The sequence below is a fragment of the Lathyrus oleraceus genome, chromosome 2 (genome assembly GCF_024323335.1).
Source record: "Lathyrus oleraceus cultivar Zhongwan6 chromosome 2, CAAS_Psat_ZW6_1.0, whole genome shotgun sequence".
Lineage (NCBI taxonomy): Eukaryota > Viridiplantae > Streptophyta > Magnoliopsida > Fabales > Fabaceae > Lathyrus > Lathyrus oleraceus.
The window spans coordinates 366,215,081-366,242,116 of record NC_066580.1 but is presented as its reverse complement, the minus strand read 5'-3'; the positions used below and the strand labels follow the sequence as shown (position 1 = coordinate 366,242,116).

The 27,036-nt window shown below is 39.1% G+C and overlaps 1 protein-coding gene across 1 annotated transcript; it reads right to left on the bottom strand.

The window, feature by feature from the left end:
* Positions 1-13,932: 13,932 nt before the first annotated feature.
* On the bottom strand, positions 13,933-14,910 carry LOC127123289 (uncharacterized). The gene is made up of 2 exons (XM_051053521.1): positions 14,794-14,910; positions 13,933-14,661 (listed from the first exon to the last, which is right to left on the bottom strand). The coding sequence occupies exons 1-2, from the start codon at positions 14,908-14,910 to the stop codon at positions 13,933-13,935; spliced, it is 846 nt and encodes a 281-aa protein (XP_050909478.1).
* Positions 14,911-27,036: the final 12,126 nt, after the last annotated feature.

Here is a 27,036-nt window from a genome sequence, read left to right as displayed (position 1 = left end):
AGGATCGGGAGTCGGTTACGCAAGGGGAAGGTATTAGCACCCCTCACGTCCGTCGTACTCGACGGGATCCACGCTCAGAAGAATAGAATAAGGTTGCTAAACACCGCTCAAAAGAATGCACACACACTGGAATAAGACACAGATGGAAGAAGAGGGGAACGGGCTCGCTAGGATGTCGCATCTTATGCCTACGTATCTCATCTGGAATGAGAATGAGAGCTACCGTAGTTTGGCTAACGCACGCCGAAACAAAACGCACACAAAAACGCTAAGACATCAGGGCAAACACACAATTGGAAACAGACTGCCAATGGCTGGTCTTATGTCCGACTCCAAACAACAAACACAAACAAGGAAACCGAATGCCAATCGCTGGACTTACATCAGACTCCAAGCAAACCAACACGTAGGAAACCGACTGTCAATCGCTGGACTTACGTCAGACTCCACACAAACAAACACCCAAACGGGAAACCGAATGTCAATCGCTGGACTTACATCAGACTCCAAACAAACAAACACACACCAAAAAAAGAAAAAGGGTGCCCGGAGAGATCTCGCACGATCTCCTGCCTACGTACCTCATCTGGTATGAGGATCATGGCAACGTAGTTCCCCTGAACAGGGGAGAAGTTTATATCCTAACCAGAGACTGGGAAATGACAAACTAGAAGGGAGACTGACTCGAGCCTCATAGTTATCATGTAATCCACAATAGTCCTAGGTTGAGGTTTCTAACAAGAGCTTGACTCACACAGGCAGTGAGTCAACTCAAGTCTATCCCTACGTACATTCAACTTCCTCGAAAGTTGATCATACGACTCCTACAGAAAGGAGATGAAAAGCTAAGCAGATAAACCTCAAAAGCAAATAGCACGCACTATACACAACCAAGGGGGCTCAAGCAAGGTTAGGCTTTAGTCAAGGGGTCATATCGACCTTGACAAACAAGCTAAATACTGGAATGGGTAGTCAGGCTCTTAACCTCTAACATTGAGAGTTAGGGTGAGCAGATGAAATGGAGATGAGGGTTATGCCTCATAGCTCTTAACCCGGGCCTGGGAGAGCTTCAGACAATGAATGTGTGGGAGTCCAGAATGTGAGGCTCTATTCCACATGACTTGACACAACAAGATTTTGGGTTCTTATTCAAAGTGCGTCAACACATGGTGTGGGCAAGATGAATGACACAACGGAGTAGCAGGGGATGGATTGCACATCCCTTTTATCTGCCAATGCCTCTTCACTTAGGAGGTCTTTGAATGTACAAGGCACAAAGATAAACAACCACAAACATTGCCTCTTAAGGAGGGCTTCAGACAGGTGCCTGCCAAAATAACCTGAGAGGTCTTCCAGACTACATGGAGATCAAGGAAGTTACCTAAGTGGTATGCCAACCACAAGCAAAGCAAAGCAACTCAAATAATGATTTAAAGCGGCTAAAGTACCTGTAAGAAAAGCTAAAACAGTCAATATTTACATTCAGACAAACAGACAACAGTCAATAGATCTCAACAGACAGACAAGTCCAATATACACAATGAGTAAGCCATAAGGCAAACACTCAAATGAATTATCATCAAAGCCTACAAAACAAACAAATGTTAGCAAACAATAACAAATGGCCAAGCTCAAATGAAGAAGCAACATCAATCATGGAGGTTAGGTGCTTGGTCTTGAAATTCAAAGCTCACATGTAAGTACAAACCACTAGGTCAAAGCCTAGGGTCAATGGTGAAGAAAAAATTCAAAACAGGAGCTAATATTCAACACAATGCAACTTCAAACACATATTAACATGTCCTAAAAAGGACCAAGTCAAAATCCTCAAGCAAGGCCATGTAATAAGCAAGAGAAGTCAAAGACAATTTCAAAGCTCACATTTGGACATTGAGAATGAAAATTCCAAATCAAAACAGAAATGATTCAAATAATTCTGGAAAAATTCATGAGCATTCAACACCTCCAACATGATCATCATACAAAAAATCAGAAGCATCAAATATCAATTGGCATGGAAATTAAATTGCACAAGTTGAATAACCAAATGTGTGACACAAAGTGTCACACCATGCAAACATGTGTATAAAACAGAAATGGCAAATGATAAAAATGCACAATCAAACCTCAAACATCCATCAACATGTTAGGAATTATCATGCAAAATTTCATGGCATTTGGATTAAAATCAAGCATTTCACAATGGAATGAATGGAGCAAGGTCACAAATGTACACATTATCACAAAGTCTAGCACAATCCAAAATCCAGCCATGCACAACTTCAGAATTTAACATCAAAAATTAAAGGACATCTTAATGAGCAATTAGCAAAAAACCAGGGATTATTTGGATCATTTTTCAATTTGTTATGGATTTTTGAAGTTGGATAAAAAAATTTGAAATGAAAATGAAGCATAGCATGAAATATGGAGGGAAATGCATAAAGAGAGAATTAATTTGAAAAATGTGATGCGCCAGGAATCAAACCGTGTTCAGATTCAAAATGAAGCGCGCCACAATGAAACGCTTCCGTTTCACACGCAAACCCTAGCCAATACAGAGTGGATGCTAAACCGTCACAAAACGGACGCTTCATCGTCTTCTCCACGAAGACGATGATGAACAGTGCATGAAGCTCAAACAAATATTCCAGAAATGAGTAAAATCTATACCATTTGAAAGCTATTGCCAAGGAGATTACAGATCAAACATTATCTAACATCAATTCCTCATGAATAGATCAAATCGAGTAAAAACATTTTGATGCACAAACTTTCAATCACACATATCTCAACCAATAATGCACTATTTTTCATGAAATTTTCACCAGAATCATCAGCAACATGAGACCTACACTATCATGGCAATAATTTTGAGAATTGAAAGCTTCGAAAAACCTACCTCTTGAAGAGCAGGTTCTGGATTCGCACAATTCAAAGCTCCAAATGATCCTAATCACCTCCTGAGATGTTATCTTGAATCTTTGTGAAGTAATTGAGGCTTGGCAGGTGCTAGATCCAGCTCCAATCAGAATTTCCATCTTCACCTTCATGAACTTGCTACACTTAATTCTTGCACGAATTCCACAATCCAAAGCTTGATCTGCACTATATCAGTACCAGAGAACAAGAATATGAAATAAAATTGCAATGTTATTTGAAGAAAATTTGAGTTATGATTGAGACAAAATTTTGGAGGCAGAGAGAATTTGGATCTAGAAATTGGTGAAAAATGATTAACCTCCTCCAAATTCTGTTACAATTATCTATATATATGATGTGCTAATCCATTCTTAATCAAAATTAAGCAAAGTTAAGTTGAAATTAAGTGAAAACAAGGTGTATGGCAAAAATTGAAAATTGGAGGTGCATGGCAAAATTCTCACGTGAACAGTGCCATGTACATGGTCAAAGTCACTCAAAATCATTTTTTAAACATATTGGCAATGGTAGAAAGTTCCTATGATGCACCATTTTTGAATTGGCCATTTTCCCTCCAAAATTGACTTGAAATAGCAAATGATCATATGATGAAAATTCAGGCAATGTGATGAATGTTTTGGAAACTTCATGTCATGAGAAGCAAAATGCAAAAGGAACCACCAAATTTGGAGTTATGAATCAAAAGTTATGGCCTTTTGAAGTTCCATGCATCCTTGGCAATGATTTGATCATATCTCCTCAACCATTCATCATCAATTCATGATCTTGGACTTTTTGGAAATGGGAGAGAGAGATCTTCAACTTTCATGTTGGGCAAAAATTCATTTTAATCTTCTTTGATGATGTAAGATCAAGTTGGATTTGAAACAAAAACTTTCCATTTTTGGAAACTTCCAATTACAGGTCATTTACCATTCTTGGAAACTTTTGATCTGACCTCAAATTCTTCAAGATATGCATTTGACATGATTAATAAGCCCCTTTTTAACATGAATGAGATGTTGAAACTCACTTCTCCACCTCCTAGCCCTCAGTTGACTTTCTGTTGACTTTCTAGGTCCTCAGATGACTTGAACATGCTCAGATGACTTTGAGCCTCAACCACTTGATGAAATGGCTCCAAAATGAAACCCTAGCTTATACAAGATCAATAAAATCATATGATGATCTCCTTCTCAAGAAAGACCTCATCTCCTTGAAAGTCCCTGACTGGTAGAATGCAACTGATTAGGGTTGACCAGAGGTCAAAACCCTAATCCCAAAGAATTTGAGCATGAACAATGAGCCTTTGAGGAGGACATAACCATGATGATGATGACATATCCTTGCTAATAAGATAATGGTCAAACTCCTTGAGGGCCCAAGAAACCCTAATTGAAGCACAAACCCTCAGATGGCTAGTGATCAATCCATGAGACCCTCAGGCATGAATCTCTTAACCTCTCTATCTCCTGAGAAAGACTTTAGAGGACGACTTGCTTGTTCTCACATGATATGCAATATGCAAATGTCTAATGTCCTAAATGAAATGCAATATGCTAAGCTAGTCCCAAGAAAGGAGGGAAAATTTTGAGGTGTTACACCTAGACCATAGGAGATCGTGGGTTTAGACATTAATTACCACCTCTTCATCACACCATCCAAGAAAGACACGTGTCCCACTAACTTGTCAATTATTAATGTTGATTTGAACCGTTTTTTATTCCAAACATGCTTATAAAAGACACAAACTCATATTAATTTCATTCTTTATGATTTCTGAATTCTCAAACACTCTAACTATTCATCTTCAAACAATCTTCAAACAAAACCCATATTTTCTCCTCTTCTTTCAACATTCAACAACAATGGCAACCACAAGCAAAACCTCTAAGGACATAAGCAAATCTACCAAGACGTCTGTCAAATCAAAAGCTCCTAAGAAGATTTCGGAACTACCTCATTTCGCTACATTACCTGGTCCAGCAATGGTGGGCAATCAATAGTACATCCCAAAACCAAAAACTGAAGAACAACATAGGATTTACGCATCCCAGGTACTTATCCCCATTTCTATTTCTGGTAAAACTCATGCGTTATCTGGACCTCTGGCTGATTTAGATACTGATTTTAGAAAGCTTAAGGAATACTTTCCTTCTTATCATAAATGTAAACTCATAGGGCAAGCGAAGAAACCTAGGGTTGAACAATCCACTGCCGAAGGCCCCAAAACAAACGAAACCATAGATTTGAGATTTATGAACAATGGCTTTAGGGTTTTTCGTGCTACTCCCTCATTCAAAGACCCAACGGATTATTTAGAATGGCTAAACAAAATAGAAAAAATCAAAGCCCAAAATTGGAAAGATATGGGGATTTATGACCTGATAATGTTGTCGAAATTAGGCTTAGAGTATACCTCATCTATGTTAGTCTCTTCGTTGTACTTTTGGGATAACACACATTACACCTTCCACCTTCCATGTGGCATGATCACACTAACTCTTTTCGACCTAGTCGCTATCACAGGGCTAAAACCTACTGGACACACATATGACCCTGATATTGGTTCTGAGGACACTATAGCCTTTTCCACTTCCAGAGCAGCATATTTGATCCATATTACGCACTATCATGACAAGTACACCGATGATGTTTCTTATGTGGAACATATAGCCTTCTTATCTTTGTGGTTTTCCCATTCCGTGTTCTGCTCGAAGTCCCTACAAGTCGCCAAGAAGTAACTTACCCTAGCGAATCAACTTCATGTTGGACATGATGCTTGCTTAAGCGAAATGATACTAGCAAGCCTTTATGAATCACTGAGTGATGGAGTCACTCGACTAAAAAACTTAGGGGGAAAAGGAAACCTCCTTCTCTCTAGTCCCTTTTGGCTACTACAACTATAGCTCAATACCACTTTCGAGCCAAGTCTCCCCAATAAAGGTCTTGTCGATGAAGAAGCTGAGGAACTGAAAAATAGAGGAATTGAAGGAATTCGATTGGCCCAGCTAACCCCCAACGACGAAGGACAAGTTCTTCGACCAACTTTCACGAGCTATATCATGATGTTCGCCAAGCGCCATGTATTCACGTCGAGCATGGCCCCCTTCGCTGCAAGGAAGTGTGGTCTAGAATGGTTTACAAGGCCCTTTCCATCTCCCTCCAAAAAACGAGAGACAAAATCTCTGCTGACTTGGGAGGCCTTTTTGACTCCCAGAGTCTTAACCCTTCGACTAAACCCCTCGATGATCCAGGTCACTTTGATTGCATATCAACCCAATCTTGTGGCTCGACAATTTGGGTTAATTCAGGATTTCCCAAAGTGCTTGTATGACAAAAAGGGCATCCTTTTCCTCTACAATGCAGTTCATAATGAAGCCATCACTCTTAAACAGATAGATAGATATACTAGCAAGACACAACTTACCCCTATCAACTTCAAGACTAGCTTCCTCTGTACTCGAGAATTTGGGAGATGGTGGAACGCATACTATCCTGAAGAGTTCTATGAACAGATAGATAGATATACTAGCAAGACACAACTTACCCCTATCAACACATTGATAAAGCTTTTCTTCTTATGCAGGAAAGAACCAAAAAAGGTACTTATACGCTCATCAAAGAAATTTAAGCGTTCCAAAATTACTTTGAAACTGCCTATAGGCCTGATGATCTTAGTCGAACCATCCGCGAAGCAGCTGTCACACTAAAGGAAAAATTTTCAAAGAAAATGGAAACTTTAAAAATCCATTTGTACGTTTCTCATGAGAAACCTTACGAAATGGCTTTCGAATTGTTTCCTAAAAAATTTCCTCAACTGCTAAATGCTGACTATGGAGTGGCCTTGCCCCTCCATTTCCATACTGGTTTATCTGTGGGGACTCCATTAAAATCCTTCTACAACGGTCATAGAAAAAATCCCAGCGGGTGGTTGCGACTAAGCATACTCTAGACAGTTTCAAAGGGCATCTTCATATCGGGATCGAATATGTTCGCATAGTATCAAGCATATATGAAGTGTGACATGGGAGGTTTTTTTGATTCATACCCCTTTATTAGGATATTTACCCTTAGCTTGCACTAACTATTCTGTGTTGTCTTTCTTTTAGCCACTAGGGTCCCACCCAAGAAGCCAACAATCAAAAGGCCATCCCTGAGGCTATAGCGAAGATTGTAACGACTTAGAGGGAAAGTGATAACTCCAGCCCTGGGGTCGAAGGGGACAAGGTAAAAACATACCTCACTCTTTCTTGATTAATTGACTTATTATCTTCTACAACTTATCTTTTGATTGTTTTGGTTTTAGGATGGTGCAGGTACTACCATGCGAACAACAGCTACAACTTCCTCCATGCCAATTATCATAACAGATGTCCTCAATAGAGTTGGCGAAACTACCTATCGACCATCATCCGAGAAAAGCTCCATGAGTGAAATCAATTAACCCATTCTTGGTAAGCTTGAGACTTCGCCATCAAAAACCACTACCCAACATTCATATACTAGCGGTTCTGATCATAAAGCTAATTCAGGCGAAGAGGACCAAGCTGGAGTGGACAAGGATACTATGGTGGTGATGAAGAGGTTCAAGCTGGAGACAACCCTGAAGATGGTTCTCCTAATGTCGAAGGCGCAGTCGATACCAACCAAGAGGGTAACGATGGCGAAGATATGATAATAGAGGAGGAAGACCGAGGCAACTAGACCCCACTAAACGTTGGTGATGATGATGATGAAGGCTTCGAAGAAGAGGACAACAATGGTGAGGGGAACCAGGACACAGTCGAAGAACATACTCATAGTCAAACTTTTGCCACTCCAACCGTTGCAACTATTCCAGAAGGTAGAGTTTAGACAGGAAGCACCGAGAGTTTCTCTTCAGAAGAACTAGCAATTCTGAAACGAAACCAGCCACTTGAATACCTGAAAGCTATGCTAAGCTTCATGGAAAGCTCCTTTGAGAAAAGCCTTAGCACTACTACGACATCTGATGACCAACCTTCAAGTACATCTACAGATGAAGTGCTTCCGAAAATCAAGGAAAACGTCTTCAAGGGTGATTTGTTCCTGCTCCTACTGGCTGATCCTTCTGCCCCTCTAACATTGAAGGATCTACTTAACCAAGTCAATCTATTATAAGCTTCTCCTGAAGTTTCCAACATCATCCTAGAGCTAGGCACTATGATCGACCAAGTTGTCAAAGATCATAAGCTACTACCCCAGATAACCAGGGAGATCGAACAAAAGGTTGGTTCTGAAGCAGTTGCTTGGGATGCTGCCACTGAGTCTACCAACAAGGCAATGGAACTGGAACAAACAAAACAAAAGAACAAAGAGGAGATCGAAGACCATGACTGTGCCATTGCTTCATGGAGAAAATAGATAAAGGAACTGCAAGCCAAAATTTCTAAAGCCGAAAAGCGCAAAAGTGAACTTCTGGAGTTCAATGATGCCTTGATGGCTAAAGAGCTAGAGTTTGGTATGGATTTCATCGAAAAAGCGTGCAAACTTGAGTCAGAGCTCATACTTCTCAGGTCGAAACGGTCCTTATGTGAGAAACGCCTGGAACTTCTCAAGACAAAGTACCTCCACATAAAGGCTAATCTCCCTTTTTAGTTCTAATCTCCTTTTCCATTTTTCACATTTGATAAGTTTTGGTTGTAATGAATATTATCCCTTCGGGCCTTTGAAGCGAATTTAAGCCATTTCGGCACCCTTTACCATATTGGCTTTATTTAACTTACACACAATTACTCATTTCTTATTTTTATTTCTTGGAGTGTTGGCTTATGTCTTTTCAAATATTTTCCATTTACTCTCAATATTATTTTGCCTTCACTAAGCTCCTCAATCTCATAGGCACCATTAGAGAATACTTGCAAATTTTGAAAAGGGCCTTCCCACTTGGGAGACCACTTCCCTAAGGTCCCATCCTTTCGATCCATTGGAAGGACAAATTTCTAGACCAAGTATTTAGGAAAAAATGTTTTAATTTTAACCTTCTTATTATAAGAGTTATCTACTCTCTTCTTCTGCCTTTTTAATAATTCCAAGGAATCTAGTCTCTCTTCATCTAGATCGACTAGTTCATCCAACATCGTATTCCAATATGATTCTGATGGAATTTCATGATGCCTCTGAATTCTTGTGGATTGTAGAGAAATTTCTACTGCTAAAACTGCATCATGACCAAAGGTCAGTCGAAAAGGGATTGAATTAGTGGATTCCTTGGGAGAAGTCCGACATGCACACAAAATTTGATCTAAAGTTTTGTGCGAATTTCTAGGTTTCTTCCTCACATGCTTCTTAATCAAGCCAATAATCACCTTATTAGCTGCTTCGACTTGACAATTATCCTGAGCATAATATGGCGTAGACGTTAACAATTTTAAACCCATTTCCTTAGCAAATTCTTGCATCTTTCGACCAGTAAACATTGATCCTTGATCTGTTGTGACAGTCTATGGGATTCCAAATCTATAAATAATATGTTTCTAGATAAATTCGATCACATCTTCTTGGGCCACATTTGGTAAAGGTATAGCTTCGATCCATTTTGTAAAATAATCAATGCCAACCAAGAGATACCTCTGATTCTTTGATGATGGTGGTCGAATTTCCCCAATAAAATCCAAAGCCCAACCTTTAAAAGGCCAAGGTTTAACTATAGAGTGCAATTCGCTCGTATGGACATGTTGTATGCCCGCATGTATCTGACATTCTTGGCATCTTTTGGAAAATTCGATGCAGTCTTTCAGCATGGTGGGTCAATACATCCCTTGGCGAAATAAAAGCCATTTCATCTTATGGCCAACTTGGTGTGCCCCACATGCCCCACTATGGACAGTTGAAAGAGCTAAATATGCCTCTAATTCACTAAGACATTTAAGCAAAACTCCCTCATGAGTATTTTTGAGCAATTCCATCCCCAAAAGAAAATAACTTAAAGGTCGATACCTTGTTTTTCGATCCGCAGAAGCCCTTGGATCCTGTAAGTATTCCACTATTGCTTTCCTCTAATCTCCGTCTATAAGGTTATCTATTGCCAATATTTCGAAGTTTTCTTCATCAGCGTATCCCAACTTTGTTTTCTCCAAATCTGATGGGGCTAATCTGGCCGACACGACTCTTCCTCTGACTTCAATGACTTTTTGCAATTTTTCTTTTGAAATTTTATACCCGGATGCAATCTGAGCCAAGTCATTATCCACTTGATTTTCCAATCGAGGCATGTGTCGAATACTAGTCATCTCGAATCTTTTTAGCAATCGATTGGCTATTATGAAGTACATAATGGGATTCTCTTTAACACACTTGTACTATTTTGTAATTTGTTTTATAACTAACTCTGAGTCACCTATTATTTCGACTCGAGTTTCCCCCAATTCCAACAATATCTTAAGTCCGACTATGAGAGCTTTGTATTCAGCCTCATTGTTTGAGCAGAGACCCTCCATTTTATACTTGAGTTTTGGTGGAATTTTATTAGGAGAAATGATTAAAACTTCTATGCCTGTTCCATCTTTGTGGCTAGACCCATCGAAGTACAACTTCCAGGGTTCTAATTCGAGATAGTCAAGTGCATTCTCAGCTATGGAGTGGTCGACTATAAAGTTTGTGACCACTTGTTCCTTAATAGCTTTTAACGGCATATATGTTAAGGAATATTCAGTTAGAGCTAGTGCCAATTTTCCAATTCGACTGTGCAAAATTGGTTTAGACAACATGTGTTTAATGACATTAAAGTGAGATGAAACATAAACATCAACAGGTTTTATAGAATGCTTCAACTTCGTACAAGAAAAATCCAAGCATAAACACAATTTTTCAACTATGTTATACCTAGTTTCTGCATCATTTAAGACCCTATTGAGGTAGTAAATGGCTCTTTCGATGCCATTATCATCCTTTTGAGCCAACATGCTGCCTAAAGTCTGGTCAGATGTAGATATGTATAATCTCATACTCCTGTTCCTACAAGGTGGTGTTAGAATTGGTGGATGACTCAAGTATTCTTTAATTTTATCGAACGCTTCTTACCGAGCCTGCCCCATTTTAATCCTTCCTTGTTGATTCAAAGCAAATGCGAAAAAGCTTAGGACTTTCCACTAAGGTTTGAGATGAATCTCCTTAGGAAATTGATCTTGCCGAGTAGTGACTACAATCCCTTTTCTGTTGATGGCGCTTTCGCCTCCAATATGGCCTTGGTCTTATTCTGGTTTATTTCAATTCCCTTTTTGTGGAACACAAAGCCTAAGAAATCCCCTGCCTGAACACAAAAAGCGCATTTGAGAGGGTTCATTTTTAGACCATGTCTTCTCATCCTTTCGAAGGACAGTCGAAGATGGTCTATATGCCTCTTCCCTGAAACAGACTTAACAACAATATCATCTATGTAAACTTGCACAAAAGTCTCTATGAAATCATGGAAGATCGAATTCATTGCTCTCTGGTATGTTTCCCCAGCATTCTTCAAACCAAAAGGCATCATCACCCATTCATAGGTGTCTAAGGCTCAAGGACATCGAAATTCCGTTTTTGGGACATCCTCTTCCGTAATGAATATCTGATTATATCCAGAATATCCATTGAGCATGCTAAGATACTCATGATGTACGGCAAAATCGACTAGCATTTCCGCCACCGAAATTGAATATTCATCCTTTGGGGTTGCAGTATTTAAGTCTCTAAAATCTATGCACACCCTTAAAGTATCGTTCTTGTTAATAACAGGCACAATATTAGCTAACCATTCGACATACCTGGCTTTACTGATGAAGTTATAGCGAACAAGTCTTTCGACCTCTTTTGAGAGAATTACAGGGGCAAATCGCCTTAGGTTCTTCTTGATAGGATTTTTTCCAGGCTTGATTGGCAGCTTCAATTCAAGCAGATCTCTGCTTAAACCAGGCATCTCATCATAATCCCACGTGAAACAGTCCTTGAATTCTTTCAACAACTGGATCACTTCGACTTTGATTTGGGGTCTGATATTGGTGCTAATGTAATTTGGCCTTTTTGTCAATCCTTCTCCCAAGTCTATTTCCTCAAGTGGATCCTGAGCCAGCATCTTAATATTTGTCGCTAGCGGATCCTTCTCGAATCCCAAAGGCTCGTCATCATAGATGGCGTCAAGCCTCTGGCCTTGATCTTCATTCCGAGCCTTATCAAGTGGCTCTGGATCGAAGTCCTTTCCAGGACCTATATTGATGGAAGTCCTTGATGGCTTTGACAACCATGTTTTTGACTTCAGCCTCCAGGGCCGGTTGCTGTTTGTTTTCGGCTATGTGGGCCAAAATCCTTTTTAGCGCTTCGAACTCAGTCATCAGCACTAAATTCGCTTCCCCAACCTATGGGGTCAACTCCTGACACTCCTATATATCCAAAGATGTCTTTGCCTACCACCTCTCTATCTCAGCAAAAGCCATTGTTAGGGTGCAAATATAGGGAACAGTAGGCATTGTCGTCTGGAGTAAATGCAAATTTGGCCGGATCACTCAGAGCGATATTGGCCAAATGTTTGTCGAATTGGCGTATGTCGATATAGTTAATAGGAGTCTTGAAGTAACCTTGGTTTACTTCTATATTCGTCACAATACCATCTGGATACCATATGATGATTTGTTGGTGCATTGAGGATGGCCCAGCCCTAACCTCATATATCCATTCTCTTCCAAGTAACAGGTTATAGTTGGCATTCGTCTCCATAATCATAAACATTGTGGATCTGGGACATTTCCTACAGTTAACTCGACCTGGATTACACCAAGACTGGAACCCACATTCCCCTCATAATTGGAAAGCACCATATTATGGGGTTTGGCATTTGTATCGTACTTGCCAATTTTTCTCAGCATATGATGCGGAATCAAATTCACTGTTGCACCGCAATTCACTAATATTTTATTAATGGGGACATCTTCGATCTTCCCAGTAATAAAGAGAGGCTTAATATGACTCTTCATAGCCTCATCGAGTCTCTCTAAAAAGGCTTTTTGCTCATCAACGCAACCATTGTTCATCACATAGTAGAATATTGGCTTCTGAGTAGCCATTTTTCTTTCTGTATTGTTGTCGGTGTCTTCGACCTCGGTGATCTGGTCGAACTCCCTGGGCATCACAGATACCACACGGACTAAGATATCCAAAGAAGATTCTGACCTGGAGTCGAAGTTATCTGTGAGCATTTCATCTTCCGCAACCATTCAATCATATTTCTCTCTGGCCGCCTCTATTGGAGTATTAAACTTTCCTTTGTCAAGGCTTAAGTCCTCCTTTTTCCTTGCAGGCACATTGGTGCTAGACTCAGCCTTTTCCTTTTCGCCAGCATCCCTCTGTTCTTTCCTCCTTCCCTATTACCTTCTCCATTGAGACCTTGTCATGAGATTTTTTCCTTTGTAGTTTTCAGAGATGTGGGAGGTTTTTTTTGTCAACCTGAAACTCTTTATGGTACGTTAATGACGAACCTCTATCCACCTCGAAGTTCTATCATTTTCCCTGGCCGTGTTTCCTACCATCGATTGGCTTCACCCATTTTTCATTTGAAGCCTAAGCCTTGGGTTTGAAAGAGACGGGTTTAGCAGCATGACCCTTTCGTTTTGTTTCACCAAGCTTTACCATAGGCCTTCTTGGATTATAATACCTTCTTGGGTCGAAATCCCTTATGGGCTGGACAACATGTTGATCTTGAAGGACTCTCTAGAACCCTTGGTGTTTTACCCTTCTTACTCCCTTGAGGTTTTTGGCCGCTTTATGGTCAAACACGACACTGCATCGGGGGCACAACATAACCCCTGATTGCTTCTTCTGGCACCACCGGAGGAAATCAGTCAGAGTTTCGTCTTCTTTGGGGAAGGCTATTTTATTATACTCTTCTTGTTGACACTCATTATCAACTTCCATGGAGGTTTCTTGGGATATTTCGACCATATTAACCTCCATGTCGACATCTTCAGTAATGTCCAAATTCTGGAATTTCAATTGAAGGCCCTCAGTAGCCTTATCTATTTACACGAAACCATCAACAGTTTCTTTGGTTACTATCATCAGGTTAGAATCTTTAGTGACTCTGGTGTCGAAAACATCATTGTTTCCATTGGTGACATTTCCCACAACTTCCTGAAAGAAGTCATTGAAGAATCCCTGATCAAGATGCTCAGAAACCCTAACCATGACGGGTTCGTTGACGAAGTCCTTAGTAACTTCGATCATTTTGAAATCATCAGTGACTTCGACCATGTTTACTTCCTCTGCTTCCGTGTAGTGGGCATCATCCATTTGCAGAGGGTTGGAGTCGATCTTCATCTGGCTCCTAGGTTTGTCTCCAAACTTGAGTCTCCCTTCTTGGATAGCATTCTGAACAAGATCCCTGAAAAGAAAACATTGAGATGTTTTATGACCCAGAAAACTATGGTACTTGGAAAACCCTTTTTTCTTTCTTTGTTCTAAAGGAGGTACTTTAGCATCCTTAACTAACAAATCAAAGATTTCGTCACATTTTGTAACATCAAAAGCGTAAGTTTTTTTAGGAAATTTATTATTATTTTCTGGTTCAATAGGGTTTTTTCCATTCGACGAGGCCAAAACCTTATAAGCGTAATGTGGCCCTTGCTTCAACTCAACAAGGTCTATTTCATTTTTGTCTAAGTCTAAAGGCCCATTATAGGATCCTTCGTCATCATTACTAAAATCGATGTAGGCTACTCTTTTATTCTTATTTTCTCTAGCCTTTTCTTCCTTCAAGTGTTATAACTGTCGGACCTTATCATCTAGTTGGGCCATATCTCTCAAATATTGGGTATCTAACTTCTTCCAGATAGAATAGTAAAGGCCCCCAGCGGCCATTTTGATTAATTCATGCTTTAGTACTTGTGTAAAACACATAGCTTTGAGTAATTGAAATCTATTTAGATAGTCATCAATTGGCTTAGTGAACTTTCGTTTAATACTAGCCAATTCCTTCAGACTTATCTTTGTTTTCCCCATGTAAAACTGCTCATGGAACATTCTCTCTAACTGATTCCAAGTATGAATCGAATTTTGTGGCAAAGTGGTGAACCACGCGAAGTCGTTCTTTGTGAGAGAACTTGGGAAATATTTTATCCTAAGGTTTTCGTTGTTCGAAATGTCTCCTGCCTCTATTAAATATCTAGCCACATGTTCGATAGTCGATTCAGTAGTATCCCTAGAAAACTTAGTAAATTTGAGGATTTTTGTTCTAGGGGGTGTTTCTGCCTATAGGATATATTCCGACAAAGGTGATATATAATTTGGCCTTCGAAGGCCAAAGTTTACCCCATTTTGAGCCATAATCCTTTCGACCATGGCTGCCAGATTGTTATCTGCTACCATATCATCATGTCAAATCTGCCGTATGACATTATCAGCGTTTTGGTTATATTTACCATAACTCTCCTTGGCTCTCTCTCCCTGGGGATCTGTGGTTCAGTCCTAGGGGGTTTGACTCCTACTCTCTGATTTACCATCTCTGGTTGCGGTTCGTTTTGTGGAATTTGGTTAATAGTAGGATCTTCTTCGAAGGTTACCCTCTAGTTTTCCCTTATCCAATCTCTCGGAGGGTGCCGATGAGGTTGTTGGACACCCAACAAGTCAGACATTCGCGTCATCTGTGTTGTCATCTGTTGATTCGATTGTGTCGTACTTTGAATCAACGGATTCAATACGGTGGTCAATGTTTGGGTAAGCATTTGGATCATATGATGGTTGCTTTCGTCCATTTTTTGTCTCCACACTACTACAGAATTATTTGTAAGGCTGGGTTTTTGTGTTTGGAATCCCAAGCCTAAAGATTAGTTGTCTCCACATTTCTAGTTGATAGATTTTGAGAATTTTGGTTATTTGGCGCATTTAAATTCGCCATTCTCCTAGTGGATCCTCTCCTTGATTTGTTTTCATTGGTTGTGGCTACTTTACCACTCCTTAATAACATACAATGAATTCTTTCTACAGAGAGAAGATGACTGAATAATTAGAATTAAAAAAGGAAAATTTCACTTTTCAAAATCGTTAACGTTGTCCCACCGGGCGTGCCAATTTGTTTACCGTGAAAATTGGTAAACAATCGTTGATCTTCCAAATTACTAAATTTGGTTACTTACGGGGGGGGGGGGGGGGGGGGGGGAGGAAGACGCCTAGGCCCAATGTAAGTCAAAATAGGTTCAATATGGGAAATAGAATGTGTAGGAATCAAACTTGCCATAGATGATACCGGTTCAGACACGTGCATTGTGGTCGTGTTTACCCCTATCGAAGAAGAAGGGGGTGGCACATTTCTAGTTGATAGATTTTGAGAATTTTGATTATTTGGCGCATTTAAATTCGCCATTCTCCTAGTGGATCCTCTCCTTGATCTATTTTCATTGGTTGTGGATATTTTACCACTCCTTAATAACATACAATGAATTCTTTCGACAGAGAGAAGATGACTGAATAACCAGAATTAAAAAAGGAAAATTTCACTTTTCAAAATCGTTAGCGTTGTCCCACGGGCGTGCCAATTTGTTTACCGTGAAAATTGGTAAACAAATGTTGATCTTCCAAATTACTAAATTTCGTTACTTACATGATCGATCAGATTGATCCTAGAACATGTGCTAATTATTTGTTAAAGTGAATTCAAGTGAACATAAACACTTCGCAGTGTTTGCAACAATAGTTATTCGTGAAAATACCTAAAAAGTAAAAGACCAACACATAATAAAGAGAAACGTTGTAAGAACGAAGATAAATGGAAACAAAGATGAATCTTTAAAATAAAGAAATATTTCTGGAAAATAAAGATGAATTGAATTACTTCAAAGTAAATTACAATGGTGTAAATCGAACGTACATTTCTCAATTTACTGTATCACTACGCGCAGATACTTGCTAAATTTTACAGATTTTATACACACTCTGAACACACCTGATCCTAGCATTAAGACCTTTTATTTATACTAATCGAACTAACTGCTTTCAACGGCCTTTCTATCACATCGAGACAAATCGCGCTTTGCATGGATGCAACTATCCACTATGCTCCACGTGTACCTTCAGTAATTCAGATAAGAACAAAAGTTCCCTCCTTTTATTTGAATTTGAGTCTCTCGCCGAAAACGTCTTCAAACACTAAAAGTTATTTCTAAGTCCCTGCAACATCTTGATCCTCTCATAAAGGCATCTTCGACTAGAGCTCCCAATATCATATCCAGTCGAAACATCTACACAGGGAATTCCATTTCTTAACTCTAAAATTGGCGTCGAAAAGGATCATGAGAAATAGATGTGCTTAATGGAAAAGGCAATTTCTTTTGTTTGGCATAATGACATGAATCACACGAAGACTATGTATTTTTATTTGATACAAAAGGATAGAATTTAAAAATGGTATGTAAGTGAGTACTAGAGATATTACCTAATTGATAATGACATACAAGAGACCTGGTGTTAGAACTAGAGTTACAAATTTGAGGAACATTTCTATCAGGTGCAGTATTTATGACATACAATCCTTTTCTCATGTTAGTTATACCAATCATTGCCTTGGTAATATTCTGCAAGGTGTGACAGGTATTAGAATTGAATTACACAAAAAAATTATGAGACAATGCAAGTTTAGGAATGGATATCAAATTAACATGAAATTAAGGGATATATAAGACATGATGCAATGTAAGATTAGGAAAAATGTTGACAGAGCCAGAAATACGAGTCATAATTGAGGTACCATTGGGAAGGGATACAAATATAGATGTTATGGTATGATATGAGAAAAAAGAAGTTAGTCTAAATATGATATGGTCAATAGCACATGTGTCAAGTATCCCCATGGTGAGTTGCTTACCATCCGAAAAGGATGACTTGGATGTCAAGGCAAGGGGTATGCTGGAAATGGAATTGGAGGTAGGGTGAAGAGTGGTCTAAGATTGTTGTAACAAGCCAAGGAGACTATGATACTGCTCCAGAGTAAAACCAAAATACTTGGCACTTGAAATTCATGCATTAGTAGAATCATTGAGAATTAACAGTAATAAAAGGTTGAGAAGGTTTTGCCTTGTTCTTGAATACTGGAGGATAACCATGTTTAACAAAACAAGTTTCTATGGTGTGATTGGTTCTTCCATAATGTGTGCAGACACAATTTTCTCCTTTAGAAGTGTAAGACCCTAATTTTGACCCTAATATCCCTCATGACATCATAGCATTGCATTCACATTGCCTCAAGGATCATAAGCATCTTGGTTCCCTTTGCCTTTGGATGGGATCTCTTGTGAGTTGGTGTGAGATTACCAAGCATGTTTGAATTATATATATCATTGCTTTTCTCATTTTATTCACTAAACAAAAGCACAAAAATATGTCACTAACATCTTTTGTTTGTAGCTTGAGCAGTCACAAGGTCTAGAGCTTCTAGGAGATCCTATGTGCATTGATATGACCATGAGAAGGTGAAAGCAAACATGGCAATGGTTCCCAAAGCTCTCCTTCATCAAATATGCCTTCCAATTATCTCAATTCATCATTTTGATCAAAGAAAATCAAAGGGTTCGAGGTTTGTTTCCCAAGGAAACCCTAATTCATCTGACCATCAACTATGCCTTGTTCATGAAGCAAACTCAACCCATGGTCAAATACAATCAAGGAAAGTTCTTTAATTAATCATTTCATGCATATTTGAACTTATTTGGGTGTCCTCAATCATCAATTCATCAAGATGTGAGGTTTGGACTTGAGAAGTTGATCAGTCAATTCATCTCACTATTTTGAAATACACTGAGACCTAACATTTCATGTGTTTGGCAAATGGAGATGCCACCAAGAGAACAAATGTTCTTAAGGACAATATGAACAACTTTCATGTTCATCAAAAATTTATTTGAAGCTTGGAAGGTCATCATCCATTCCAAGACATTATAGGTCATTTTGACTGAAACCCTAATTTTGGGTCAACTTCCCAAGGACATAACTCATTCATTTTCCATGATTTGGAGGTGAGATCAAATGCATTGGAAATCTTAAGATGTATAATTAAAATTTTATGTTGAGAAAAATTGCAAAATCTCAAAATAAATACATGTGATAATGCAAAACATTATTGGTCACTTTTGACCAAATGCATTGAAATGTGAAAAAGTCCAACTTCAAGAGCCCATAACGTCTTCATAAAAAATCCAAATGATGAAAAATTTAAGTCGAAATTGATTTCCTTGAAAATATCTACAACTTTCATTTTGAAGATTTTGTCATTTGGAGCTTGCATCATTGAAACAGAAGGGCTTGAACTTTGGCCAATTTTGAAAATGTCACATATGCATGTTTTGCACCCTACACTTCAAGTTCAATTTTCATTAATTTCCAAGACCCAAGTGGAGTGTTGATCAACATAGAATTTGTTCCTTATGAAATAAGCTTTCCAACCATTACCCATAAGGCTATGTTTTATTTTTGGAAGTATCATTTTCGAAGAGGGGAACTTTCTAGTGCATTTTTGGAAACTTGATTCAAACTTTATGCATGAGCCAAATACACCTCATTTGCACGTCCAAAACATATTTGGTGATGTTTAGCTTGCCATTCCAATCAGAATTGGGCCCTCCATGCGCCTGTACAGGCCCAAGCATGGAGGCCCTCTTCATTCATGCACATATTTTGCTCATGCTTGCAGCTCCCTTCATCTATAAATAAGAGTGCATAGCTTCATAATTTGACAACCTGAAGGCACCTGATATGCTGCACGAATCCCTCCATAACCATACTCAAAGGAACTTTTTCTTTCTCTCAAAAATTTCAGATCTGAATTTCAATTGCATTGATTGATTTTCTAGATCTATAGTTCCTAAGCCTTGCTCACCTTGATCCTGAGACTACACTGCAAGCATTAGCAAAGGAGAATTGTGCTCTAAAGATCCTCATTTCAGAGGTTTACATCAGAACTTATTTTCTTCGAAACTCTTTGTTTGTATCTTGTTTCTTGCATTTATTGGGTTGGCTGAAGTCCTCTCATCAGAGGCAACTTGACTGTGTTTTGAATTTTGCAAATCCATTAAGTTTCAGTTGAACACCATATTTTTCAACCTCTGATTTCTCTTACCATGGAGATCTAGAATTAAAATAGATGGTACAGGGGTGACGTACATCACCCTAGCTTTCCATTGCTGTATAGATCGCCTCATTTGATGAAGGTTTATTTTCTGCAGCTCTCGCCGGAATCTCTGGCCTCGCCGGAGAAGACGGTGGTGTACACCACCGTCTGGTTGCCAGATCAAATCATGGTCGTTGGATTCATTCTCCAGATCTAATATGGATCGTTCTTTCTTATGACTTTTTTAGTGTCCACATGTTGCTCAGTTGACTAGCGTGTTTGGTGGATGCGCGCCTGGGAACCGTTTGATGCGCCAGCTCAATTAATGAGCTTGGATCCAACGCGTATGATTTTTCCTTATTTTTTATTTTTGATTTTAATTTCCATTTTATTTCTTTTATTCCATTTTATTTCTAAAATTCATATCTCTCTCATTATTGGTCCAAAATTTATGGGACCAATTTCATTATTCTCCTTTTAATTTCTACTTTCTAAAAATGATTTTTAATATTTTTTATTTTATCATTTGATATTTTTTAGTAATTTTCTCTTTTCTGGTTATTTTTAATTCATTCAAAATAGTTTTTGATACTCAAAAAATACAAAAATATTTTTCCAACTTCTTTGAATGATGACATATCTATGAAAATTTTTCTCATCAATTTATTAATCGATTTGAGATTTATTTGAGATTTTAGTTCAATTAGGTTATTTTTATGCATTTTTAATTGATTTAAAATAGTTTCTGACTTTTAAAAATGCTGAATTTTTTTATCAAACTTTGTTTGATCTTGTTGAACTTGGGATAATTCACTTGGACTTTTCAAAGTTGATTTGAAGTGAGTTTGAAGTTTGACCTTTCTTTATTATTTTAATTCATGTTTTAGTTTTAATATTAAAAATGCCAAAAATATTTTTTTTTTGACTTCTAATCTTCATTTTGCTTCTGTTTACTAATGTTTGACCTTGATCTTCTCTATCTTTGGTCAATGCTTGTTGATTATCTCATACCATTTCCATTAATGTACTTCATTTCTTCATCTTCTTCTTCTCTTTCTTCTTTTTTTCTTTTTTGATCAATGAGTTAAAGATTGGTGGTTAGCATTGATTAGGGAGGTCTAATTCATCTTAATCATAGATCAAGTGAATGACTTTGCATTAAAGATAGATTGCTTTCTAAATCATGCAAAGAACCTAAATCAATACAAGATCATTTCTCATCTTCTATTTTGGCATGGCAAGTTGTTGGAGTTTGATTCACTAATCAAGACCTCTAACTTGTGTTGTTGCCTACATTATTATTGACCAACCTCAGATAGTTGTGACTTCTACATAAGTCCAATTATGATTGCTTAACATAGCGCTAAATTTGCCTTATGGCACACTAATTATTAACACTAACTATTAACTATTAACATTTACTTCTTACACTTTACATTTATGCCATTTACTATTCTTGTACATATTATTCATTTGCTTTTCCCCCTTTGCTCATTTGAGCACATGTTTATGTTAATGCAATTTGCCTTTTGCTCATTTGAGCACATAATTGTGTATATATTATTGTGCTTGTGTTTTGTTTTGATTATTGTGGACCAAATGCAAAGAAATGGACAAATGGACTTAGTTTCTAGGACTTTCCCTATGCAAATTGGAGTAAAAGGACCTTAATGTTGAAGATGGATTAGAAGGACCAAACCTCTAAACTCACTCTTGTCCATTCTTGATTTGCTTCATAAAACTCTTTGATGTGTGTGCTTTTGTGCTAGGGGATCATATGAGAGCTCAAATTGAAGAACCATTGCCATGTTCATCCAAAGTGAAAGATACAAGAACCATTGGGAATCTTCTAAGAGCTTGTGTGATTATGTTGATTGCTTGAGCTTACAATTATTTTGCTTACATATTCCAAAGGATGGGAGCTACTTGTTTCTTATCCCTTATCTCTTGTATGATTAGGACTTTAGCCATTCTTCTTCTTCCCTCCACTCTAACCCAAGCCAAAACTTTTTGTGCAAACATTAACATTTGTTTTCAAACATTATAAACCTAAGACTTATGCTTTTGATTTTCAAACTTTCTTTTCATAACACTTATTGTGAATTGAAATTTTAAATCAACTTTGACCATATTTTGTAAATACTTTTCATTGGTAAATACCACTCATTCAAATATCTTTTTGTGGTTTCAATGGCCACTCTCTTAATCAAAACTTTTCATAACTTTTAGCTATTAGGTTTGAGTTACCCTTGAGGTAGATGTAATACTCACCTATATCCTTAGTGATGGACAATGAGTCTTCCATGCTTATTATAGGGTTAACCCCTCACTAGCATGTTGAAGCTATCCTCACATGGTGGATTTGTGGTTTTAGGTTGAGTTTTCTCCCTTGGATAACAAAAGACCTTAAGGCTTTTGGACCCAACCAATTCACCAACTCATTTTTTGAGATTTTTACCCCGAACTACGAGGTTTTGATCCTAATCTTTTTTAAGATGGTACGTAGGCAATGGGTTTATCCATCCAAACACAAAATGTAAATAACTTGTATATTCTCTTCTCATCTGTTCAATCATGTTTGCACAAACAAAATTTTCACAAAATACCAACCTTACAACAAATGTGAAAAGGGCTCCCTAGGAGTACCTAGGATGTTTTGGGTGCTTAAAACCTTCCCATTGCACAACCAACCCCTTACCCTGATCTTTGACATTTTTACTAGTTTTTGATTCGATAAAACTTTTAGGTTGTTGTTCGCTTTCTAACCATTCCTTTGGATAAATAGAAGTGTGGTGGCGACTCGACTTGTATGGTTTAACTTAGATTTAGTCAATATCTCTAATGGTAACGAATACCCCGCTACAGAAAAGTGGCGACTCTGCTGGGGACATTTGCCTAGTGGGTTTTGCCTACTTTTCATATTTGTTGTATTGTTGTGTATATTGTTTTGTGACATATTTTTGTGCAATTTGGGATTACTGTATTGTATGTAATGATTGAATTGCTTGAATATTAATTCCTTGTATGCTTGGTGATCTTTGTGAGATGAGTTATATACCCAAACTCGAGTGCACTTAGGATAGGAGAATGGCATAGTCTTGTTGACTTCTGTGGAGTTATTCCTTAGCAAGTTGACTTGCAAGCCCATTCACTTGGTGGAGGTCATGTTGGGATCAATAATGTCACACGAGTAGTTGTGGTTAGACATTACTCTTTCCAATATAGACCTTAGAAGCCAAGGACCTTAGTTTACCAAGCCCATCTTGGCCTATTCTTAGGATGTAGTGTGAAATTCGTTCAAGTGTAAGAGTTGATACGATTGTTACACGATACTACACTCAAAAGAGTCTCTCTTAAGAATATTTTTGGAATACGAGTAGTCGTTTCTCCGATAATATCCGAAAGATGGGATGATGACTATGGGAACCCCTTTGTAGAACATGTTTGGCAGGTTTAAACCCTAGTACACTCCCTTTGGGTGGTTCTTAACCGAGATTCCATGCTCGTGACTTACAACAAACTCTTGATTCATGGTTGATCCGTTCTTGTATCCTTAATATCAATGGAACTTGGGTGTTGATAAGGTGTAAACCATAATCCACCAAAATGGATGATTGATATTAAGGATGACATGATCTATCTCATGACCTTTGCTTGGTGTGCTTTGCTTGATCCTTGAGTGTGATTGTTGCATCCATGCATTCATCCACCCATTTGCATCCATATCAACCACAATGAGAAAATTTTCAAAGAACTTAAGAGATCTATTTGCAAATTTTAAGACATGGAAAGACAAAGAAGGAATACAAAGAAGTACAGTTTCAGACAACCCAACTTGAAAGAGCTAAGGAATTTGACATCCTATGTATTAGATCCCTTGGGTTTCAAGGCTCGTTTTGGGAAGCTTCTATTTGCTCTGACTATTCAAGTGGACGAAGGATTGATGAGTATATTGGTGCAGTTCTATGATCCTTTGTACCGTTGCTTCACATTTCCGGATTTTCAGCTTTTGCCCACGCTTGAGGAGTATGCCTACCTTGTGGGTATACCTATTCTAGACCAGGTGTCGTTCAGTGGCTTAAAGAGTGTTCATACTTCTCAAGAGATAGCTGACATGTTGCATATAGATGAATCTCTGGTTCGTGCTCATATGACTACCAAAGGTGGAATTCAAGGTCTCCCTTCTGAGTTCCTCATTGATCAGGCTACTATGTAGGGGAAGGCCATGAGTGAGGACGCCTTTGAGGCCATATTTGTACTTCTCATCTACGGGCTAGTGTTATTCCCCAACATCGACAAGTTTGTGGATGTGAACGCTATTAGGATTTTCTCTACTCTTAATCCCGTTCTGACTCTGTTGGGTGACACTTACTTTTCTTTGCATATGAGGAATGCAAAGGGTGGTGGTACCATTGTGTGTTGCTTGCCTCTGTTGTACAAGTGGTTTATTTCGCACTTGCCATAGACGGTCGCCTTCAAGGAAAACAAAGAATGTCTACGGTGGTCCACGAGACTTATGTTTCTCACTAATGATGATATCTTTTGGTACAACCGTGTGTATGATGGTGGGTAGATTATCGACTCTTGTGGTGAATTCTCCAATGTGCCTCTTCTTCATACATGTGGTGGGATTAACTACAACCCTATTTTGGCACGTCGTCAACTTGGGTTCCCCCTAAAGGATAAACCCAATAACATTCTGTTAGAGGGTGTGTTCTTTCAGGAGGGTAAAGATCCCCAAGGCTTGAAGGGCAGGATGGTCCGCGCTTGGCGCAAGATCCATAGGAAGGGAAGGAAGGAGCTAGGTCCGAAGAACTGTATCGCTTTGGAGCCTTATACTTCTTGGGTTAGGAGGAGAGCTTCCGAGTACCTCATGCCTTATGAGTATCCAAGACCTACACCTTTGGTTGTGGTTGGGCCTTCAACCCTCCCTAACCAAGGAGTATAGGAGTTGAGAGACGAAGACCGTTCGCGTGCTTGGATCTGTGAACGAGAAGAGTTGCTTCAGCAGATCAGGGTGAAGGATGCTTTGATAGAGTTCCTCGAGCACCAGGTTATTGATGATCCTGACGATGCATTGACTTCTCTACTTCCCAAGTCTTCCAAGTTTTGGAAAAGGAAGTATGATCGACTCGCCAAAGAGAAGGCAGACATGGAGGCAACTTACGAGAGGGAGGTGAAGAGGCTTCGTGCATCTTATCTTCCAGTCTCCATAACTTTATATGATTACTTCTAGGGTTCCATAGGATGTTCATTTTCCTTCTCTCTTGTATTGTATTTGGTTACCAAGAGTGTACTTCTTTGGTGTAAAATCTTTTCCAAATATTATTGATGTGATATTTCCATATGTGATAAATGTTTAATATTTCCAATATTTGCAAATAGGACTCTAAAGTTCCTTTGATATAAATTAAATCATATGCATTGCATGCATCATGTGCATAAGCAGGTTTTGCTCCAGGCTTCTTGTTCTATGGTCTAACTCCGTGTTCTTCATTTATTTTGAAGACAAGCTGACTCACCGGTACTACACCCGAGCCAACATATCAAGACTAATGGATCATTTGGAACAAGAGAACCGTGAGCTTAAGGAGGAAGTAGCCAAATTGACTGCCCTGATGGAGTCATTCGTGGCTGCCAAGAGCCAGTCGTCTCCGACGCCTTCAACTCCTCCCCAGAGGACAATCATCTCCGAGATTGCCTCATCAACTGTGCCTGTGGCCAGCGCCCACTTCGCACCAACAGCCATGCAACCGGGTTTCCGTGGGGGATGCCTCCTAACTTCATGCCTGAGGGTCATGCACCCACCTTTGCTTCTCTGTCGGCATCTAGCCCGATCCTAGTCGTTCCTCCTCCTGTCGTGCATACTATGTCCAGAGTAGACGACACCATCTATCATTCTAATCCGTATGAGGGCCTAGATGTCTATGAAAAGATGGATGTTATGAATGACCAATTTCTTGAGCTCCGCAGGGAATTGAAAACTCTTCGAAGAAAAGACCTTTTCGGCAAGTCTGCGGCTGAACTCTGTTTGGTCCCTAATGTCAAAATCCCTGTAAAGTTCAAGGTACCTGACTTTGAAAAGTACAAGGGAAATACTTGCCCTCTCAGCCACCTGGTCATGTATGCCAGGAAAATGTCGACTCAGACCAACAACGATCAACTTCTTATTCATTACTTCCAGGACAGTTTGTCCGGTGCTGCCCTAAGATGGCATATGGGCTTGGATAGCGCGAACATCCGATCCTTCAACGACCTTGGCGAGGCCTTCGTCAAACAATACAAATACAACATGGATATGGCTCCCGATAGGGATCAATTGAGGGTCATGTCCCAGAAGGACAAGGAAACTTTCAAAGAATACGCCCAGAGGTGGCGAGAGGTAGCAGCACAGATCGTACCCCCGCTGGAGGAGAAAGAAATGACCAAGATTTTCTTGAAGACCTTGAGTTCTTTTTATTACGAGCAGATGATTGACAGCGCTCCTTCTGACTTCACCGAGATGGTGAACATGGGGATGCGTCTGGAAGAGGTAGTCAGGGAAGGGCGTCTGACCAGAGATGAAGGCTCTTCTGCCAAATGGTGTGGGACATTTGGAAAGAAGAAAGATGGCGAGGCGCATGCCGTGACCTCCCATATTAAACCAAGAAGACCCTCGGTGAGGAGGAAGAACGTGCGTCCTTCCGGTAACCATCACCAGGTGGCTCACATAAACCTGTTTTCAGAGATAATCAGCAGTATCAGCATCACAAAAATAATCAGCAACAACAACATCCGCAATATCAACAACAACATTACCGTCCTCAACAGCAGGCCTACTAGCCTCGAAATAGTAATCAAGCCAGCACAAGATATGAAAGGAAGAGGGTCACCTTTGATCCTATTCCCATGACCTATGCCGAATTATATCCCTCTTTGATAGAGAGGAAATTGATTACTCCACGAGACCCACCGGCTATACCTATCAACCCTCAGTTGTGGTATAAGCCCGAATTACATTGTGTTTATCATTCCGGTGCTCCCGGACACGA